We start from the raw sequence: 13,808 nt of genomic DNA, 5'->3' as shown, positions 1-13,808 counted from the left end.
TGGACAATTAAAATGTTATGTGACAATTAAAACTTGACAATTAAAATGTTATGTGAGCAAAAAATTAATACAAAAATATAAAACAAAATAAAAATTAAACTTAGTTGCAGTTGAGACTGCAACTAAGACTACTGGAAGTGACATCACTTCCCATCAATCAGCTGTGGGATCACAACAACACCAGTTTTGAGAAAGTCAGTGGTTCACTGATGCCACTTTTGCTCGGTTTTGTCAAATTAAACTTTTAGCTCAGTTATGTCAAAAAGGTTTTCATTTGTATCCTTCGTATTACAGTATGCCAATAATATTATACAAGTATATGACATTTTTTCCACATTGTATAGAATTCTAGACCAATGATGTGTTGGATGTACTTCTTACCTGCTGGTGGTAAACCCACATAGCAGTCTGTGTCACAATATTTTCTAGGATCAAACACTATTCTGCCAATCTGAAAAACAAAATCAAACATACAGAAAACATGATTATGTAAATATGACATGTATGCATCATCCACAAGAGGGAAGGAAGCACCCCATCACTTTGACTAATTTGTTATTGTCATCCATAGATTCCTTAGGCAGGCTGGTGATAGGGCATTTTCTATTGTTGCCCCTTCGTCTCTGGAATAGCTTGCCTTTCAATGAGGAATGCCAACAGTACATCTTCATTCAAAAAGCTGCTCTAGTCTCATCTTTCCACCAACATGTAGTTTTCTCTCTTTTTTCCTTTTGCTTTTCTTTCCTTTCTCTCTCTCTCTCTTTGTGCACCTATGGTGTGTCTAGTCTCAAGTTGAGAGTAACACCACCTTGGATTTTGCATAGGCAGATCCGAATCAGTGCGTTTACGTGATTGCGTCATCAGCATTCAGTCAAATCGCTCTTCTACTCGTGTGTATATGCCCTGCAGGATTAGATTAGTGTGTGCGAATCTGCCACTGCAAAATCCAACATGCCGTTACTCTCAACTTGAGACGAGACATATAGTGTCCTTTGGTAATTAGGAGCCTTACCAATCCTGTCAGTTAGTTAGTCTTTGTTAGACTATATCCCAAAGTGTTTTGTCTGAGTATGATTTGTTTCATTATGTGTTAGTCACTCAGTTTATTTTACCTTTTGCTTTTTATGAGGTTCTACTTCTACATCTGGCTGTTTCCGCGGTGGTTTGTGGAAAAATCTGTCGTCTGGTGGATCTGGGAGCAGGCTTTCTAACTTCATACGATAACCAAAATTATTCATCACCGCCATGTTTTGAGACTGAGGGTAACCCTGAAAAGTAAAAGAGATAAAATGCTTGTTTTAACTCTTTGACATCATAGTAACTCCTTAATGAGATATGCAACATACTTAATTAAACAGACCACCAATTAAGTGCCTGGACTTTATGATGAAAGAAAAGATTTGTGGAACCCATGTTAAGAAATAAACCAAACCAATCAAAGATGAGAAAGAAACAAGAAAATCTTGTTATCAATCTTCTCCACAAGTTTTGAGTAACATTATGAGTTACATAGTCACATAAGCTGAACCTACCCTCTACATGGCCACCTAAATAGCTATGCCTGTATACAGTTATATAACTTTTGACCTAGCGTAGTCTGTGACATCAATGCGTTGAGGCAGCTATTTCATGCACACATAATCAGTGACATGCATCAAGGTAGCTATTTTGTACAGACATCTCAGCAGTGTAGAGTATGCCAGTGATTTGCCCAACAAAATATTGATATCAGTGTCTGCGTGCATTTGGCTAAAAGCCCTATATCAGTATAATATCGCGTACACTCTAAATGGATATACTTCTTGTACCTTCAAGTGGTGCACTCTACATTCTCCAATGGTAGCTGGCCAAGTCACATTCGTGCAAAAGTAATCAATCTATAATATGTACATTAATAACCAGATGCTTCTACTTACTGGAAATGTTGGTTTCATGATGACATGGTCAGGTTTGATTGAAAGACAACCCTCCACTGTTCTAAGCTGAGCTGGTATAGATAGCTGCTCGTACTCTGTGTTTAGCTTGACTTCCCCTAAGAACTGACCCTCCTGATCCGGTGCTTGTACTTCAACTCGCATCACAGCCATGTAGTTTGCTGGTATAACCAACTGAGTCAAGAGAAAAAATATATAATATTGAATCATTTTGAGTGCTTTGGTTATCTGTACAGAAAGGATGTGTTCTGTAAATTACATTCTTTTCATCACCTTTCATTTGACAACAAAATACATCCACTCTAAACACATTTCACAAAGGCATATTTAATATGGGAACCATTGCACCAGATACACAATTGAAGTAAATGTACAAAAGCACCGAAATTATCTTATTAAATGAACATTTCTGTTACAACAACGCGTATGGATTTTATGGATAGGATAGACACACAAGTATGGTTAACTAAGTAAGAAACATGCCATTGTAAAATGTTCACCACATATTCACCAGTCTTGGAGTTTATTCTGTCAAGTCAACTAACAATCTGTGGTTTGAGCACCCTCCAGCCCAGAATTTCTGTCTACTCAGCTTTACAGTTAAGAAAGTTCTTGTTTTTATTTTGGCAGAACATTTCATATCACTTCAACACACTATGTAATGTACAGACCATACAGCATGTGTTTGGTGTCTTGTACATAGTATACAAGAAAGTCCAGTCTGCATTTGTTACAAAGGTTTCAACCTTTATGATGGCTTAGCTGTCTGTACAACCATACAGCAGTATTAATTATAGTACTAAGGTGAGAGCATTCTTTTGAACAGCAAAACTTACGCACTCAATTTCCAAAGAGCAAACAATTTGATATGTATGCAAAAATAGCACAGTAGCACAGAAGAGATACTAACCCTAACACTTACCCAGGTTTTTTGCTATCGGAAGTCACAGAAGATCCGAAAAAGTGAAGAAGAAGAATTTTGACTTGGCACCCCCGGGATTCGAACCTTTGACCCCCCGCATGCCAACCACACGATCGCGGACCGGGAGCTACACGGGTTATTGCTGCCCGGCCAGCAATTCTGTGAGCATTTGATACTTAGGGTGATTGCGTCATCGCAGACCCTGGGATGCATGCATGCGCAGAATTTTTCATCGTGGTATTCTGTGGTTTTTTTTTTTGAGGAAGCGTCAACCTCCGATATAAACACGAAAACTACACCCTACGCAACCCCAACCCCGCCCCAGGAGTGTGTGGTTTCGGAAGTCACAGAAGATCCGAAAAAGTGAAGAAGAAGAAGAATTTTGACTTGGCACCCCGGGATTGAATCTTTGACCCCCAAGATGCCAACCACACGAAAGCGCGGACCGGAGCTACACGGGTTATTGCTGCCCGGCCAGCAATTCTGTGAGCATTTGACACCTAGGGTGATTGCGTCATCGCAGACCCTGGGATGCATGCATGCGCAGAATTTTTCATCGTGGTATTCTGTGGTATTTTTGGATGTAAGGGTTAATTTACAAAGGGGCAAGCAATTTATTGTACTCACTGGATTTTCTTGTAGAATTGGCTTAGCTGTATCACTCAGATGATATGTAGTATTGCCTTCCTCTATACTTAATGCTTCAATGGTACAGTCCATTAAATTGCACTCATAATTAGCTATAGGCACCTGAAAATACAAATAAAACATAGCAACAATTAGGAACAGACTAGAAGTCACTCATTGATTTAATGTTAATAGTTAGCTGAACATTAAAATGGTCAAATGTGGTTTACATGACCACTTTCTTAATCCACCCTATCACCATTCCATGAGCCCTATATGAGATGAAATTAAAAAATGTAACCCACTCCCACAAAACCCGGAACAAGTCGTCAGACTTGTTTTTGAGTTAAAATAGGCTTTAAAGATGACTTTTCCCAACAAAAATAATTTCAAATTTCATTTATTTGACTGGGAAATTAAGTGAACTTTCAAATCCTTGAAAGTATTTACTGACAAGAGGATTATTTAATCAATAATTAACAGCTGAACTAGAATAATCCCTATTGAATATGTAAAGCAGAAAACTAATTGCCCATTTCTCAGAATAGCGATTAAGCAAAAATATCAAGGTATCATTTACAAAATTATCCATATCTTGAATGTATTGATGCTATTTATATCATTTTAGTATAATTTTAAAGCTTAGTGTCTAGTATTTACATTTATATAAAATCAGAAGATGTCAAAAATGCTACTTGTTACTGGTTTCGTCAGAGTGGGTCACAAATATAAGAAACCTTAGTCCAAAGTCAGACATATTTTCAATGTAAGTATTTAGATAAATTTGATGTTTGCACAAAAAAAAACAGCAATGGGTTAACATTTTCTGTACATACATACATACATATAACAGACATAGGAGCTCATTTTGGAATCCCCCTTTCCAAACTTCATTTGATGGGGACAAAATAAGCTTGATAAAAAAAATTGTATGAGTATTTACATCTAAAAATACACATAATAATGTTTGTACTTTGAGAGAAAAAACCAGTGTACATTAAATATATTTCACTTCCTGCTACAATTTCTTTTATATTCATATTTATGTGAAGTTCCTGATTCTTTCCTTTTCACAACATACTATTTAAAGGTTATGTTTTGCACCATTTTAACAAATCATCCATTAAGAGAGTAAAATGTGCACAAGTCTTTGTATGAAATCAACAAAGCATTACAGTTTAGTTTATGTTTCTTTCTATTGAATAGAGTTAGTTTCGGTGTCTACTGTGAGTGTGGAAAGTAAACCAGCACGTACAGCACATACAAACACACTTTAACCATTTGTACTGTTTGTATTTCACTTTTGCAGAATCAATAACTGAATCAAATAATCTGGCAGAAAAAAAATATTCACAAATGTTAAAATGTTGGGGTCAGTCAGTGATATAGATGCCCGTTTATTTGTGTGGATCCATATTTATACAAATTTCAAATAAAATTTGACCCATTTTTATACCTGAAGCCCAGATTTTTTGGCCAAACTTAACACAATTTTGCAAAAGATTAACAAAATGTCAAAAGAATTTTGGAAATGGAGTAAAGTGATGGCGACCCAATTTTGGATCGCGACCCAAAGTTTGGGCAAGCTTGCAGTAGCCACAGTAAAAACTTTCTCAATCACACATGTTATAGGACTATTCTAATTGAAATTCACACACCCTAAAAAGACATGACCTTAATCTTTTTCGCAGGGAGTGTAAATTTCAAATGGAGTAACCTGGATGGGTGACTCTATTTGTATTTGAAATCTACAACCCCTGTGTTGGAGATTAAGGTCATGTCTTCCATAGGGGGTATATGTATTTTAACTGGAACAGCCCATGCATAGTTCATATCTTACCTCAATAGGATTTTGATTGAGAACTGCAAAGAAGATGCTGCGCACATCCTTGGTGCTCATAGTACCAAAGTCTATCTGTTTATTTTCTCCCCCATGAGCTGAAAACTGTTGACAACAAAGAACATCATAGTATTTTAGTTCAAGGGAAGTCATATGTCATAAGCAACTGAATTAGTTAGGAGTTGCTTCAATAATTTCTCTTCTCACTGTTTTGATAATAAATCAAATTTACATGGATTAATGCTATGCTACTACATGCTGATTTTCTAAAACAATTTGAATCAATTCAAATCAGTTGGGAGTTGCTTCGATAATTTCACTTCTCACTGTTTTGATAATAAATCAAATTTACATGGATTAATGCTATGCTACTACATGCTGATTTTCTAAAACAATTTGAATCAATTCAAATCAGTTAGGAGTTGCTTCGATAATTTCACTTCTCACTGTTTTGATAATATATCAAATTTACATGGATTAATGCTTTGCTACTACATGCTGATTTTCTTGAACAATTTGAAATATATTTTAGGGATTATGGTAAACTAGGTCATTCATTTTCTTTTCTTTTTTTATAATACTATTGGCCTAAGGCCTGAATGTATTTAATAAAATATGAACCGGTAAACCCCCGGTAAACTAGGTCAATGATAGTCAGTTTCTTGATATTTGTCTTGTTTAGTTTATTTTTCGCAGTATTTGTTCCTTTTTTGCACCAAGTAAATAAAAGAGTAGAACTGAATTAGGTCATGCCTAGGTATATTCCATATGGATGACTCATAATGTAATACAATCCATCAAACCTCATTTTTACTAAGAAGCCTAATATTCAGTTCTTCACCATAGCCCATAAATATAGTACATAAAGTTTGCAGTGATTTAATTTCATGATTCAAAACCACTCTTCAAATTTGTCTACTGATAAAATAAGACTGTTTTACAGAAATATTGACTTTTGAACTTTACAATTCACCAAAATCATATAATCACCAACAAATGCAATTTTAAATAAAAGTTTATAAGAACCAAGCAAATGTGATATTTCCTTTAAAATAAACATAACAAGTGTGTGCAAACATTGCAAGCCATGAAGTTTGCACTAAGTTTTTCTTTTGAAGTGACTAATCTTGCACCCCAGGTAAGCACAACAGTAACAAATATAACATGACTCAAAAGTTCACATCTCAATTCAAGTTGTCATAACTAACTAGAACATGACAGTACATGATGATGACACATTTGATCCATCCCATCTAGGGAATACTGATTAACTGATAGGCTATACATGTGTCGTAATGTCGTGTGGAAATTCATAGGAAATCTAAGAATCTAAGAATCAGGGTTTCAATATACTACAAGTTGGGATAATGCTATTCCAGTTGAAATCCTTACACCCCCTATGAAAGACATGACCTTGATATCCCACACATGTGCTGTAGATTTCGAATTGAGTTACCCATTCAGGTAATCCCATTTGAAATTCACACTTGCTGTGTGGGAGATTCAGGTCATGTCTTCCATAGGGGGTGGATGGATTTTGATTGGAATAAGCCTATTTGCTTCCTGAAACAACATTCACTTCCTGAAATAATTTTTATCGTTTCTGTTTCTGTGCACTTTTCACTCTAGAGGGCTGTTAGGATTATAGCTTTGCTAGTGATGGACTTATTCTCCTTGTTTACTCCATTTGTTATTGCTTTAAATTTCCTGAACTATTATATTATAGATATTTCAACATGGAGGCCCAATTTAACAAAAGTTGTTCTTCCTTGCAAAACAATTACAAGTTCTTACATCTAGACTAACAAACAAAATTATCAATTGTCAAAACCAAAAATGGCGATGGTTACATACTTACGGGCATTCCTGTTTTTTAAGATTATTTTTTGAAAGTATATATTATGATGTTACAGTTTTTTACAGTGGAAATTTCAGGTGAATGAACACAGCCTGTCATAGTGTGTGACACAATTTTTTGGGACAGTGCACGATGTACGCCAGTGTATGCGGCTGTGCATGCGTAACGTGTAAAGTGAATTTAACCATGCCAACACATATACGATAGGTCAGTATTGTATCCAAGGTTGTGTGTTCACGTCGCGGCAGAACAATAGTGTTACACACAATACACAAAATATCCTTGGGAAGATAATTTGCTATGCATTGTTTTAGCATAAACATACCTAATAAGTTGTTTTACCTAAAATAATCATTTGTTCATTCCATGTTAATAATATGCCATCAATAATTACACCCAGATGTTTATATTTATTAACGTTCTTTATCTTTATACCATTTATGTTAATAGACATTCTATTCAGGTCATGAGAACATACAGGCTGTATCATCAATTTTTGGCATTAATTGACAAGCCTGCTTTTTCATGCAATATCAGATCCTCTTGAAATGCCCAGGATTTACAATTTTATGACCTTTAACAAAATTCATCTCTATAAATAAGGTAGCTCCTACGTTTCATTTTGATGTGGCAGCCTTGTCCATTATCATAGGAAACTGATGGGTACCAATCATTTTGACGTCAAGCTGGAGGAGGTTTGTGGTTGTGAATGCAATAATAATAATAATTCTTTCTATATAAGGAGTTCATGATCAGGAAAGCTTCAAATCAGCTGAATGTCGGAAAATTCTTATCACTTCTCCAGCACTCATGTGGACCTCTTACCTTAAGCCTCCCTGTATACGCATGCACCGGCACTGTAAAAACCGATGCATTGGTCGTTAACAACAGGTCTGTTGATAATGTTGTCATGGTTTCGTTGGGTGAGAAAACTATATTCACTGACGAGTCAGATTTCTGTGGCTGAATTTCAAATGGATCACCGAAATTGGAAAGCTGTGAGAAAAGAAGAAGAAAAGTTAAAATGATGTTAAGTTACATCCAACTCTTGTCAGATATTTTCTTTAAACTTCTTATACACCAAGGGTTTGCTAGGGTAAAATTTAGATTTGGAAACTGTTTTTTTCCATTGTCCCTGAATCACATAGGTTACTGCACGGGTTTGTGCGGGGTTACATAGAGATGGTTTATAACCAGGGACAAGCGATTTGCGCGGAACTTTTTTCCGCGCAATCCCGCGCAATTGGCTATTTTTTTTCGTATGGGCAGGGATACATGATTTGCACTGAAAAAAAGTTCCGCGCAATTTGCTATTTTTTCCGCGCAAATCGCCTGTCCCTGTTTATAACTTCAGCAGTCAAGTTAGCTCAATCTATAAGGCATTCGACTATGGTGCCAGAGGTTGCAGGTTTGAACCCTGGCAGTGATTAGTACGCTTTCGTGTATTGAGTTAGCTTGAAATTCCCCTGGACAAGGAACCTACTGCTGATTGTCTGTATGTAACCCATACGAAACTCGGGGGAGCTGATCCTGGCTGCGAAGGTCAATTGTGGTATATCTAGGGTGTGCGCTTCTTAGCTGCAAGTCCCTGTCGTTGTTTAATGGTTTGTGAAATGATTTGGGGCCGCAGTGGTCAGCAACTATCTATAAAGTGTGCTGCGGCTTGTGGATCAACATCTAGGTGTTGTGCCTGTGCCTAGTGCACTATAAGTCAATGCATTGTTTTGGGGTTTTTTTATAGCAGGGGTTCCCAATTACATTTTCTTGCATACCACAGATGATCAAACCCATTTCAAAGATATGTAATTGGGCCAAATGCACCATGTTTTGCTAAGTACAGTATATATCAGAGCTGCTCAAGGGCCAACCACTGGCCTGTGGGCTGGATCTGGTCCACCTATTGAGAACTCCTTGTTTATAGTAACATGTATTGGTCATTATGCAGAATCATCGGGATATCAACTTACCCTAAAAATAGATCTGACCTCCTCTGGAAAACTTATTTGTTGCACCACCAAGGAAAAGTTGAAAAAGTTTGTGAGAGCCAGTGGCTTGATCTGAATCTCCCGTGGTATATTGGTGGGGAGATAAAAAAGGGTGGAATTTTTGTCGTAACTCAGAGTGCTGTGGAGAGAAAGAAATACATGTTTTGAACAGATTTAGTGACACATTGAAAAACAAACATTAAACGATGGGCATTAACAAGTTTGGTATGGTAGATTTCGAAATTAAAATAATTATTTACTGATTAATAATGCCAAATAATAAATAAATTGTAGTGTTGCCCTCAAGTGGAGAAAGTGGGAAAGTTTGGTCGGTTGATCAATTTTTTTCAAAAAGTGTTTTTAAAACCTTTAGTTTTTTAATATTCCCACAAATATTAAATAATGCTTCTTCCAGTAGGGACATTTGTCAATTGTGACAACTGGATATTTAGCCAATAATCAATTTAAGACTAGTCTTTCAATAAAATATTAATTTTTAGTGAAAAACATTGATTTTTTGAACAAAGCTGTAAAAATTATTCAAAATTTTTTTTAGCAAATTACAACCCTGATTTTTCAGGATTTTGGGGGTCAGTCGCTGAGGCCAACACAACAAAAAAAATGTTGGCCTAACGATAATAACATAAAAGTCACCTGACAAAGTGTAATCATTGTGAGTTTTATTTAATATCAGTTTTGCTAAAAACAATTTATATGAGCAAAGAATTATTAATTCTGTGAAGCAGAGTTGATTGACCATATGCATCGGCCTATTCCAGTTGAAATCCATACACCCCCTGTGGAAGGCATTACTTAATATTCCACACAGGGAGTGTAGATTTTCAATGGGGTTATATTCCACACAGGGAGTGTGAATTTTTAATGGTGTTAACTGAATGGGTGACCCCATTTGAAATCTACACCTCCTGTATGGGAGGTTGAAGTCATGTCTTCCATTGGGGTATATGGATTTCAACTGGAATAGCCTGCATCAACACACAGTAAGTGTGTTAGATTACATCACAGGGGATTTGTCAATGTTGTTGTATACTTTAATCTCAATGCGTAAAACATGAGACTGGTTTACCATAATAATAGCAAATGATTTATGATAGTGAGTTGTTGGCCGATTTATGCACTGCCACAGCAAGTTAGTCATTCAAATTATCTGGAAGTTCAGGTAACATTTGCAATTTAAAATCTAGTACCAACTCGTGTCGTATGCCTTCTCATTATTTTGAGAACGGTGGACACACAAAATACAGCGCAGCTTGTAGGTGGCGTACTGTATTGTAAAACCTAGTCCAAACAACTTAAGGGTAGACTAGGTATTGTTTGTCGAAGCAACCAAAAAAAATTGATTTTCATTATCTAAATCAACATATTATTGAAAAATAACACTTTGATGTTTTGCAAAAGTTCATTCTACGTTTTTCAAAAGTGTTGTTGTTTCAGCCTTCTTTACAACATAACTCAAGAACCACACTCAAGGACCTACAAAAGTATATCTGTGATACTAATATTTGAATTATTCTACACACTCGCTATGAAATGATCAATGCAATTTTGCCAAGGCTCTCTACCATTCGCAAAATGCTGTGAACTACCAAATCGCAACAGTTTAAAATAGTTGCTAACCTTAACTAACCTAAACAAATTAAAACATGCAACAATTCAAATCAGACCTGTAAAAATCCACTTACCCTTGTAAAACATGTGCTTGGTATGGAATTTGGAGTTTATGTGCCTTGTCTTTGGTTTTGATAATGATTTTGCCCGACCATAGACGCGATGTGTTTGCCCTAAGTGGATTGAATGTTACATCTGCCACTTTGGTATGTTGATCTACAAACCTCACACCGATTGGTTTAAAATCTATAGTAATAGCTGGATTGGCCCTCATTAACGAAACACCCTGAATGGGAAAAAACAAGTCAAGATAAAAATTTATGATTTCTATGTAAATGTGATTGATGTTATTATCCTATTAGATTATACGGTTCAATTTTAGTCTGGTTTGAAAAACTGAAAAGAAAGAGAGCAAGGTATACCAACTTGATGTGGGGAAACAAAATCCAGACCAGACAGTATGCAGAGGGGGACAAAAAACAACAAAAGTAGGCATAGAAGTAGGTAAAGTTCGATAGCCAAAAATTACCAATTCCAAGGCCCACAGAAGTGTTAAACCTGCAAAAACAACACGGATCAATAGGAATAAAAAAGTGCACTGGAACAAGTGATGAAAATCACTATGCACAGAAGCAGACATAGAGAACCAAACAACCAATGTAGGTACAGGCAAAGTTCGATGGCCAAAAATTGCCAATTAGCCCACAGAAGTGTCAGGAAAACAGTACAAAAGTGTAAAATGATGAAAATCACTATGCACATAAGCAGACAACAACTAAAAACCGACGTTTCAAGCAGATAAACTGCTCTTCTTCAGGGACAGACAACAAAATATAAAACCAAACAGCGAAAACTACATGCTGTAGTTTAAAAACTAATTCAAGTCAAAAACTGAAGTCAAGTTCAAATAGAACTCGGTAGCAAACACGACAACAAGCTCAGAGCAAAATAAGCTGTGTCTGTACTATATGAAAGCAAGTTTACTACAAGATTTGGAAAACTCATTTCCAATTCATGATCGTCATAGTTCTTTAGAAAGATGCAGGTAAGTAACACCATCTTCAATAATGAGTTATCAATTTATCATTTAACGTATTTGACCTAAATTTGACCCCTGGGCACTTGAAATAATATTAAGTCATTTTAAGGAGGCGTTTACATTGAACTGTATTGTAAAAATCCAAGCGAAGCCGTCACAAACTGTTATAATTGTACATATTGCTGCATACGTTTATTTCAATGCATAAAACGCAAGGTTAATTTACCATAATAAAAGCAAGTGATTTATGATCGTGAGCTGTTGACCGATTTATGCAAAAATAGAAATAATAACTGCACACTAAATATTGCAACGATTGCAACTCAGAACTTAAGGTGGTTATGGAGGCATTATGGAAGTGCTCTAAGCATGTTTTAAACAGATCAATTGAGTAAAGCAAAGTTCACTGATCAATATGCTTTTTGTTTGGAGTAAATCGGACATACGGTTTTCAAAATATATCAGTTTATATTTTCTTTGTATCTTATTGTTTTTATCAATAATCAATCAAGTTAATGAGCTATAATGACTGGAGAAGCTCATTAACATATAATTTTTGCCAATATTTTGCTAAAATCCATGCATAAATGTTCAGGGTACTTTTATTTTGCATACTTTTGCCCTGAAACTTGGTCAAAGTGTTTCTAATATGCTCTAATGTATTATATAGTGAAGCCGCCCCCCTAATTTGCATATTTGCATAATTAATTAGCATTTATGCAAATTAGCTCATTATTAGAACATATTAGAAACACTTTGACCAAGTTTCAGGGCAAAAGTATGCAAAATAAAAGTACCCTGAACATTTATGCATTGATTTTTAGCAAAATATTGGCAAAAATTACATATTAATGAGCCTTTCCAGTGCTTTTAGCTCATTAACTATATCGATTATTGACAAAAACAATAGGATACAAAGAAAATATAAATTGATGTATTATGAAACCGAATGTCCGATTTGCTCAAACAAAAAAGGCATATTGATCAGTGTACTTTACCCTACTCAATTAATCTGTTTAAAACATGTTCAAAGCATTTTCTAGTTTCTAGAAAATGCATCCAATACCACCTTAAAGATGGTTTCACTGTAATATAATAAAAATTCATTTCCAATATTGTGGGGTCACAAGAGGCAATGAAACATGTGTCAATTAGAATGGTATACAGGGTACTACTCAGTAAATACAACTATTTTTAAAATGTTATAAACATACTTTGGTTTTAATCAGATGTTTCAATAGCATTTAAAAGGTTATACAAGTCATGAAAACATTTTAAACAGGTTTTATATGAAAAAACACAACAAAACCACATTTTTAAAGTGTCAAAATATGTTTTGTGGGACATTTTTGCAAAATATTTTGTCAACACTTAAATAACACTGTGGTAGAATATTTTGCAGCAAGTTTTTAGAAATGTTATTAAAATATTTAATACCCTTTATTTATTATTTAAATGTTTTCTAATAAATGTTTTGTGATTGTTTCATAACTAAGGAACAGCCTCTCATACTGAGTTAAAGTTTCTGTCTATTACTAAGACATCCACCACTCTTGGCCACTTTTACATAATACTTACCGTAACATGTATGGTTTTTTGAGTATTTGTATTTAGAAGATACAGTGGCAATGTTTTAGGCTCATCTAAAGACCTCAAGGTACCAAAATCTAATAGCTCTAATGATGCATAAATTCCTGGAGCTGTAAAAACAACAGAGAAAGAAGAAGATTGAAATTTGTGTTAGTTCTAAAGTTAAAATTCAAATGAATATTGTGCATGAACCAAAATACTATTAATGCCATTAAAACTAATTATTAGAAAGTGTAGTTCCATGTCGCTAATAAATGCATGATACCAACTCTCTAAGCTTTATAATTCTAATCATATTGAATTACGAATAAACCAAAACATAACTGTAACTTATGAATGTTATCATCAAAATATGACTACAAGAGATGAGATTTGCTATTATGC

The 13,808-nt window shown here is 35.2% G+C and overlaps 1 protein-coding gene across 4 annotated transcripts in view; it reads right to left on the bottom strand.

Moving 5' to 3' along the window:
- Window positions 1–13,808, bottom strand: part of LOC140160994 (transmembrane protein 131-like) — a 56,773-nt gene that overhangs the window by 27,242 nt on the left and 15,723 nt on the right. For all 4 annotated transcript variants that reach the window (XM_072184356.1, XM_072184358.1, XM_072184357.1 and 1 more), the window contains exons 5-13: window positions 13,413–13,534; window positions 10,870–11,081; window positions 9,149–9,305; window positions 8,007–8,177; window positions 5,324–5,428; window positions 3,484–3,606; window positions 1,917–2,108; window positions 1,113–1,268; window positions 382–451 (exon numbers count right to left, since the gene is read on the bottom strand). In XM_072184356.1, coding sequence (XP_072040457.1) covers window positions 382–451; window positions 1,113–1,268; window positions 1,917–2,108; window positions 3,484–3,606; window positions 5,324–5,428; window positions 8,007–8,177; window positions 9,149–9,305; window positions 10,870–11,081; window positions 13,413–13,534 — 1,308 coding nt within the window. The remainder of the gene's footprint in view (window positions 1–381; window positions 452–1,112; window positions 1,269–1,916; window positions 2,109–3,483; window positions 3,607–5,323; window positions 5,429–8,006; window positions 8,178–9,148; window positions 9,306–10,869; window positions 11,082–13,412; window positions 13,535–13,808) is intronic.

This window comes from Amphiura filiformis, chromosome 9 (genome assembly GCF_039555335.1).
Source record: "Amphiura filiformis chromosome 9, Afil_fr2py, whole genome shotgun sequence".
Classification (NCBI taxonomy): domain Eukaryota; kingdom Metazoa; phylum Echinodermata; class Ophiuroidea; order Amphilepidida; family Amphiuridae; genus Amphiura; species Amphiura filiformis.
Note: the sequence above shows the minus strand (reverse complement) of the source record. Positions and strands in the feature narration are given on the sequence as shown.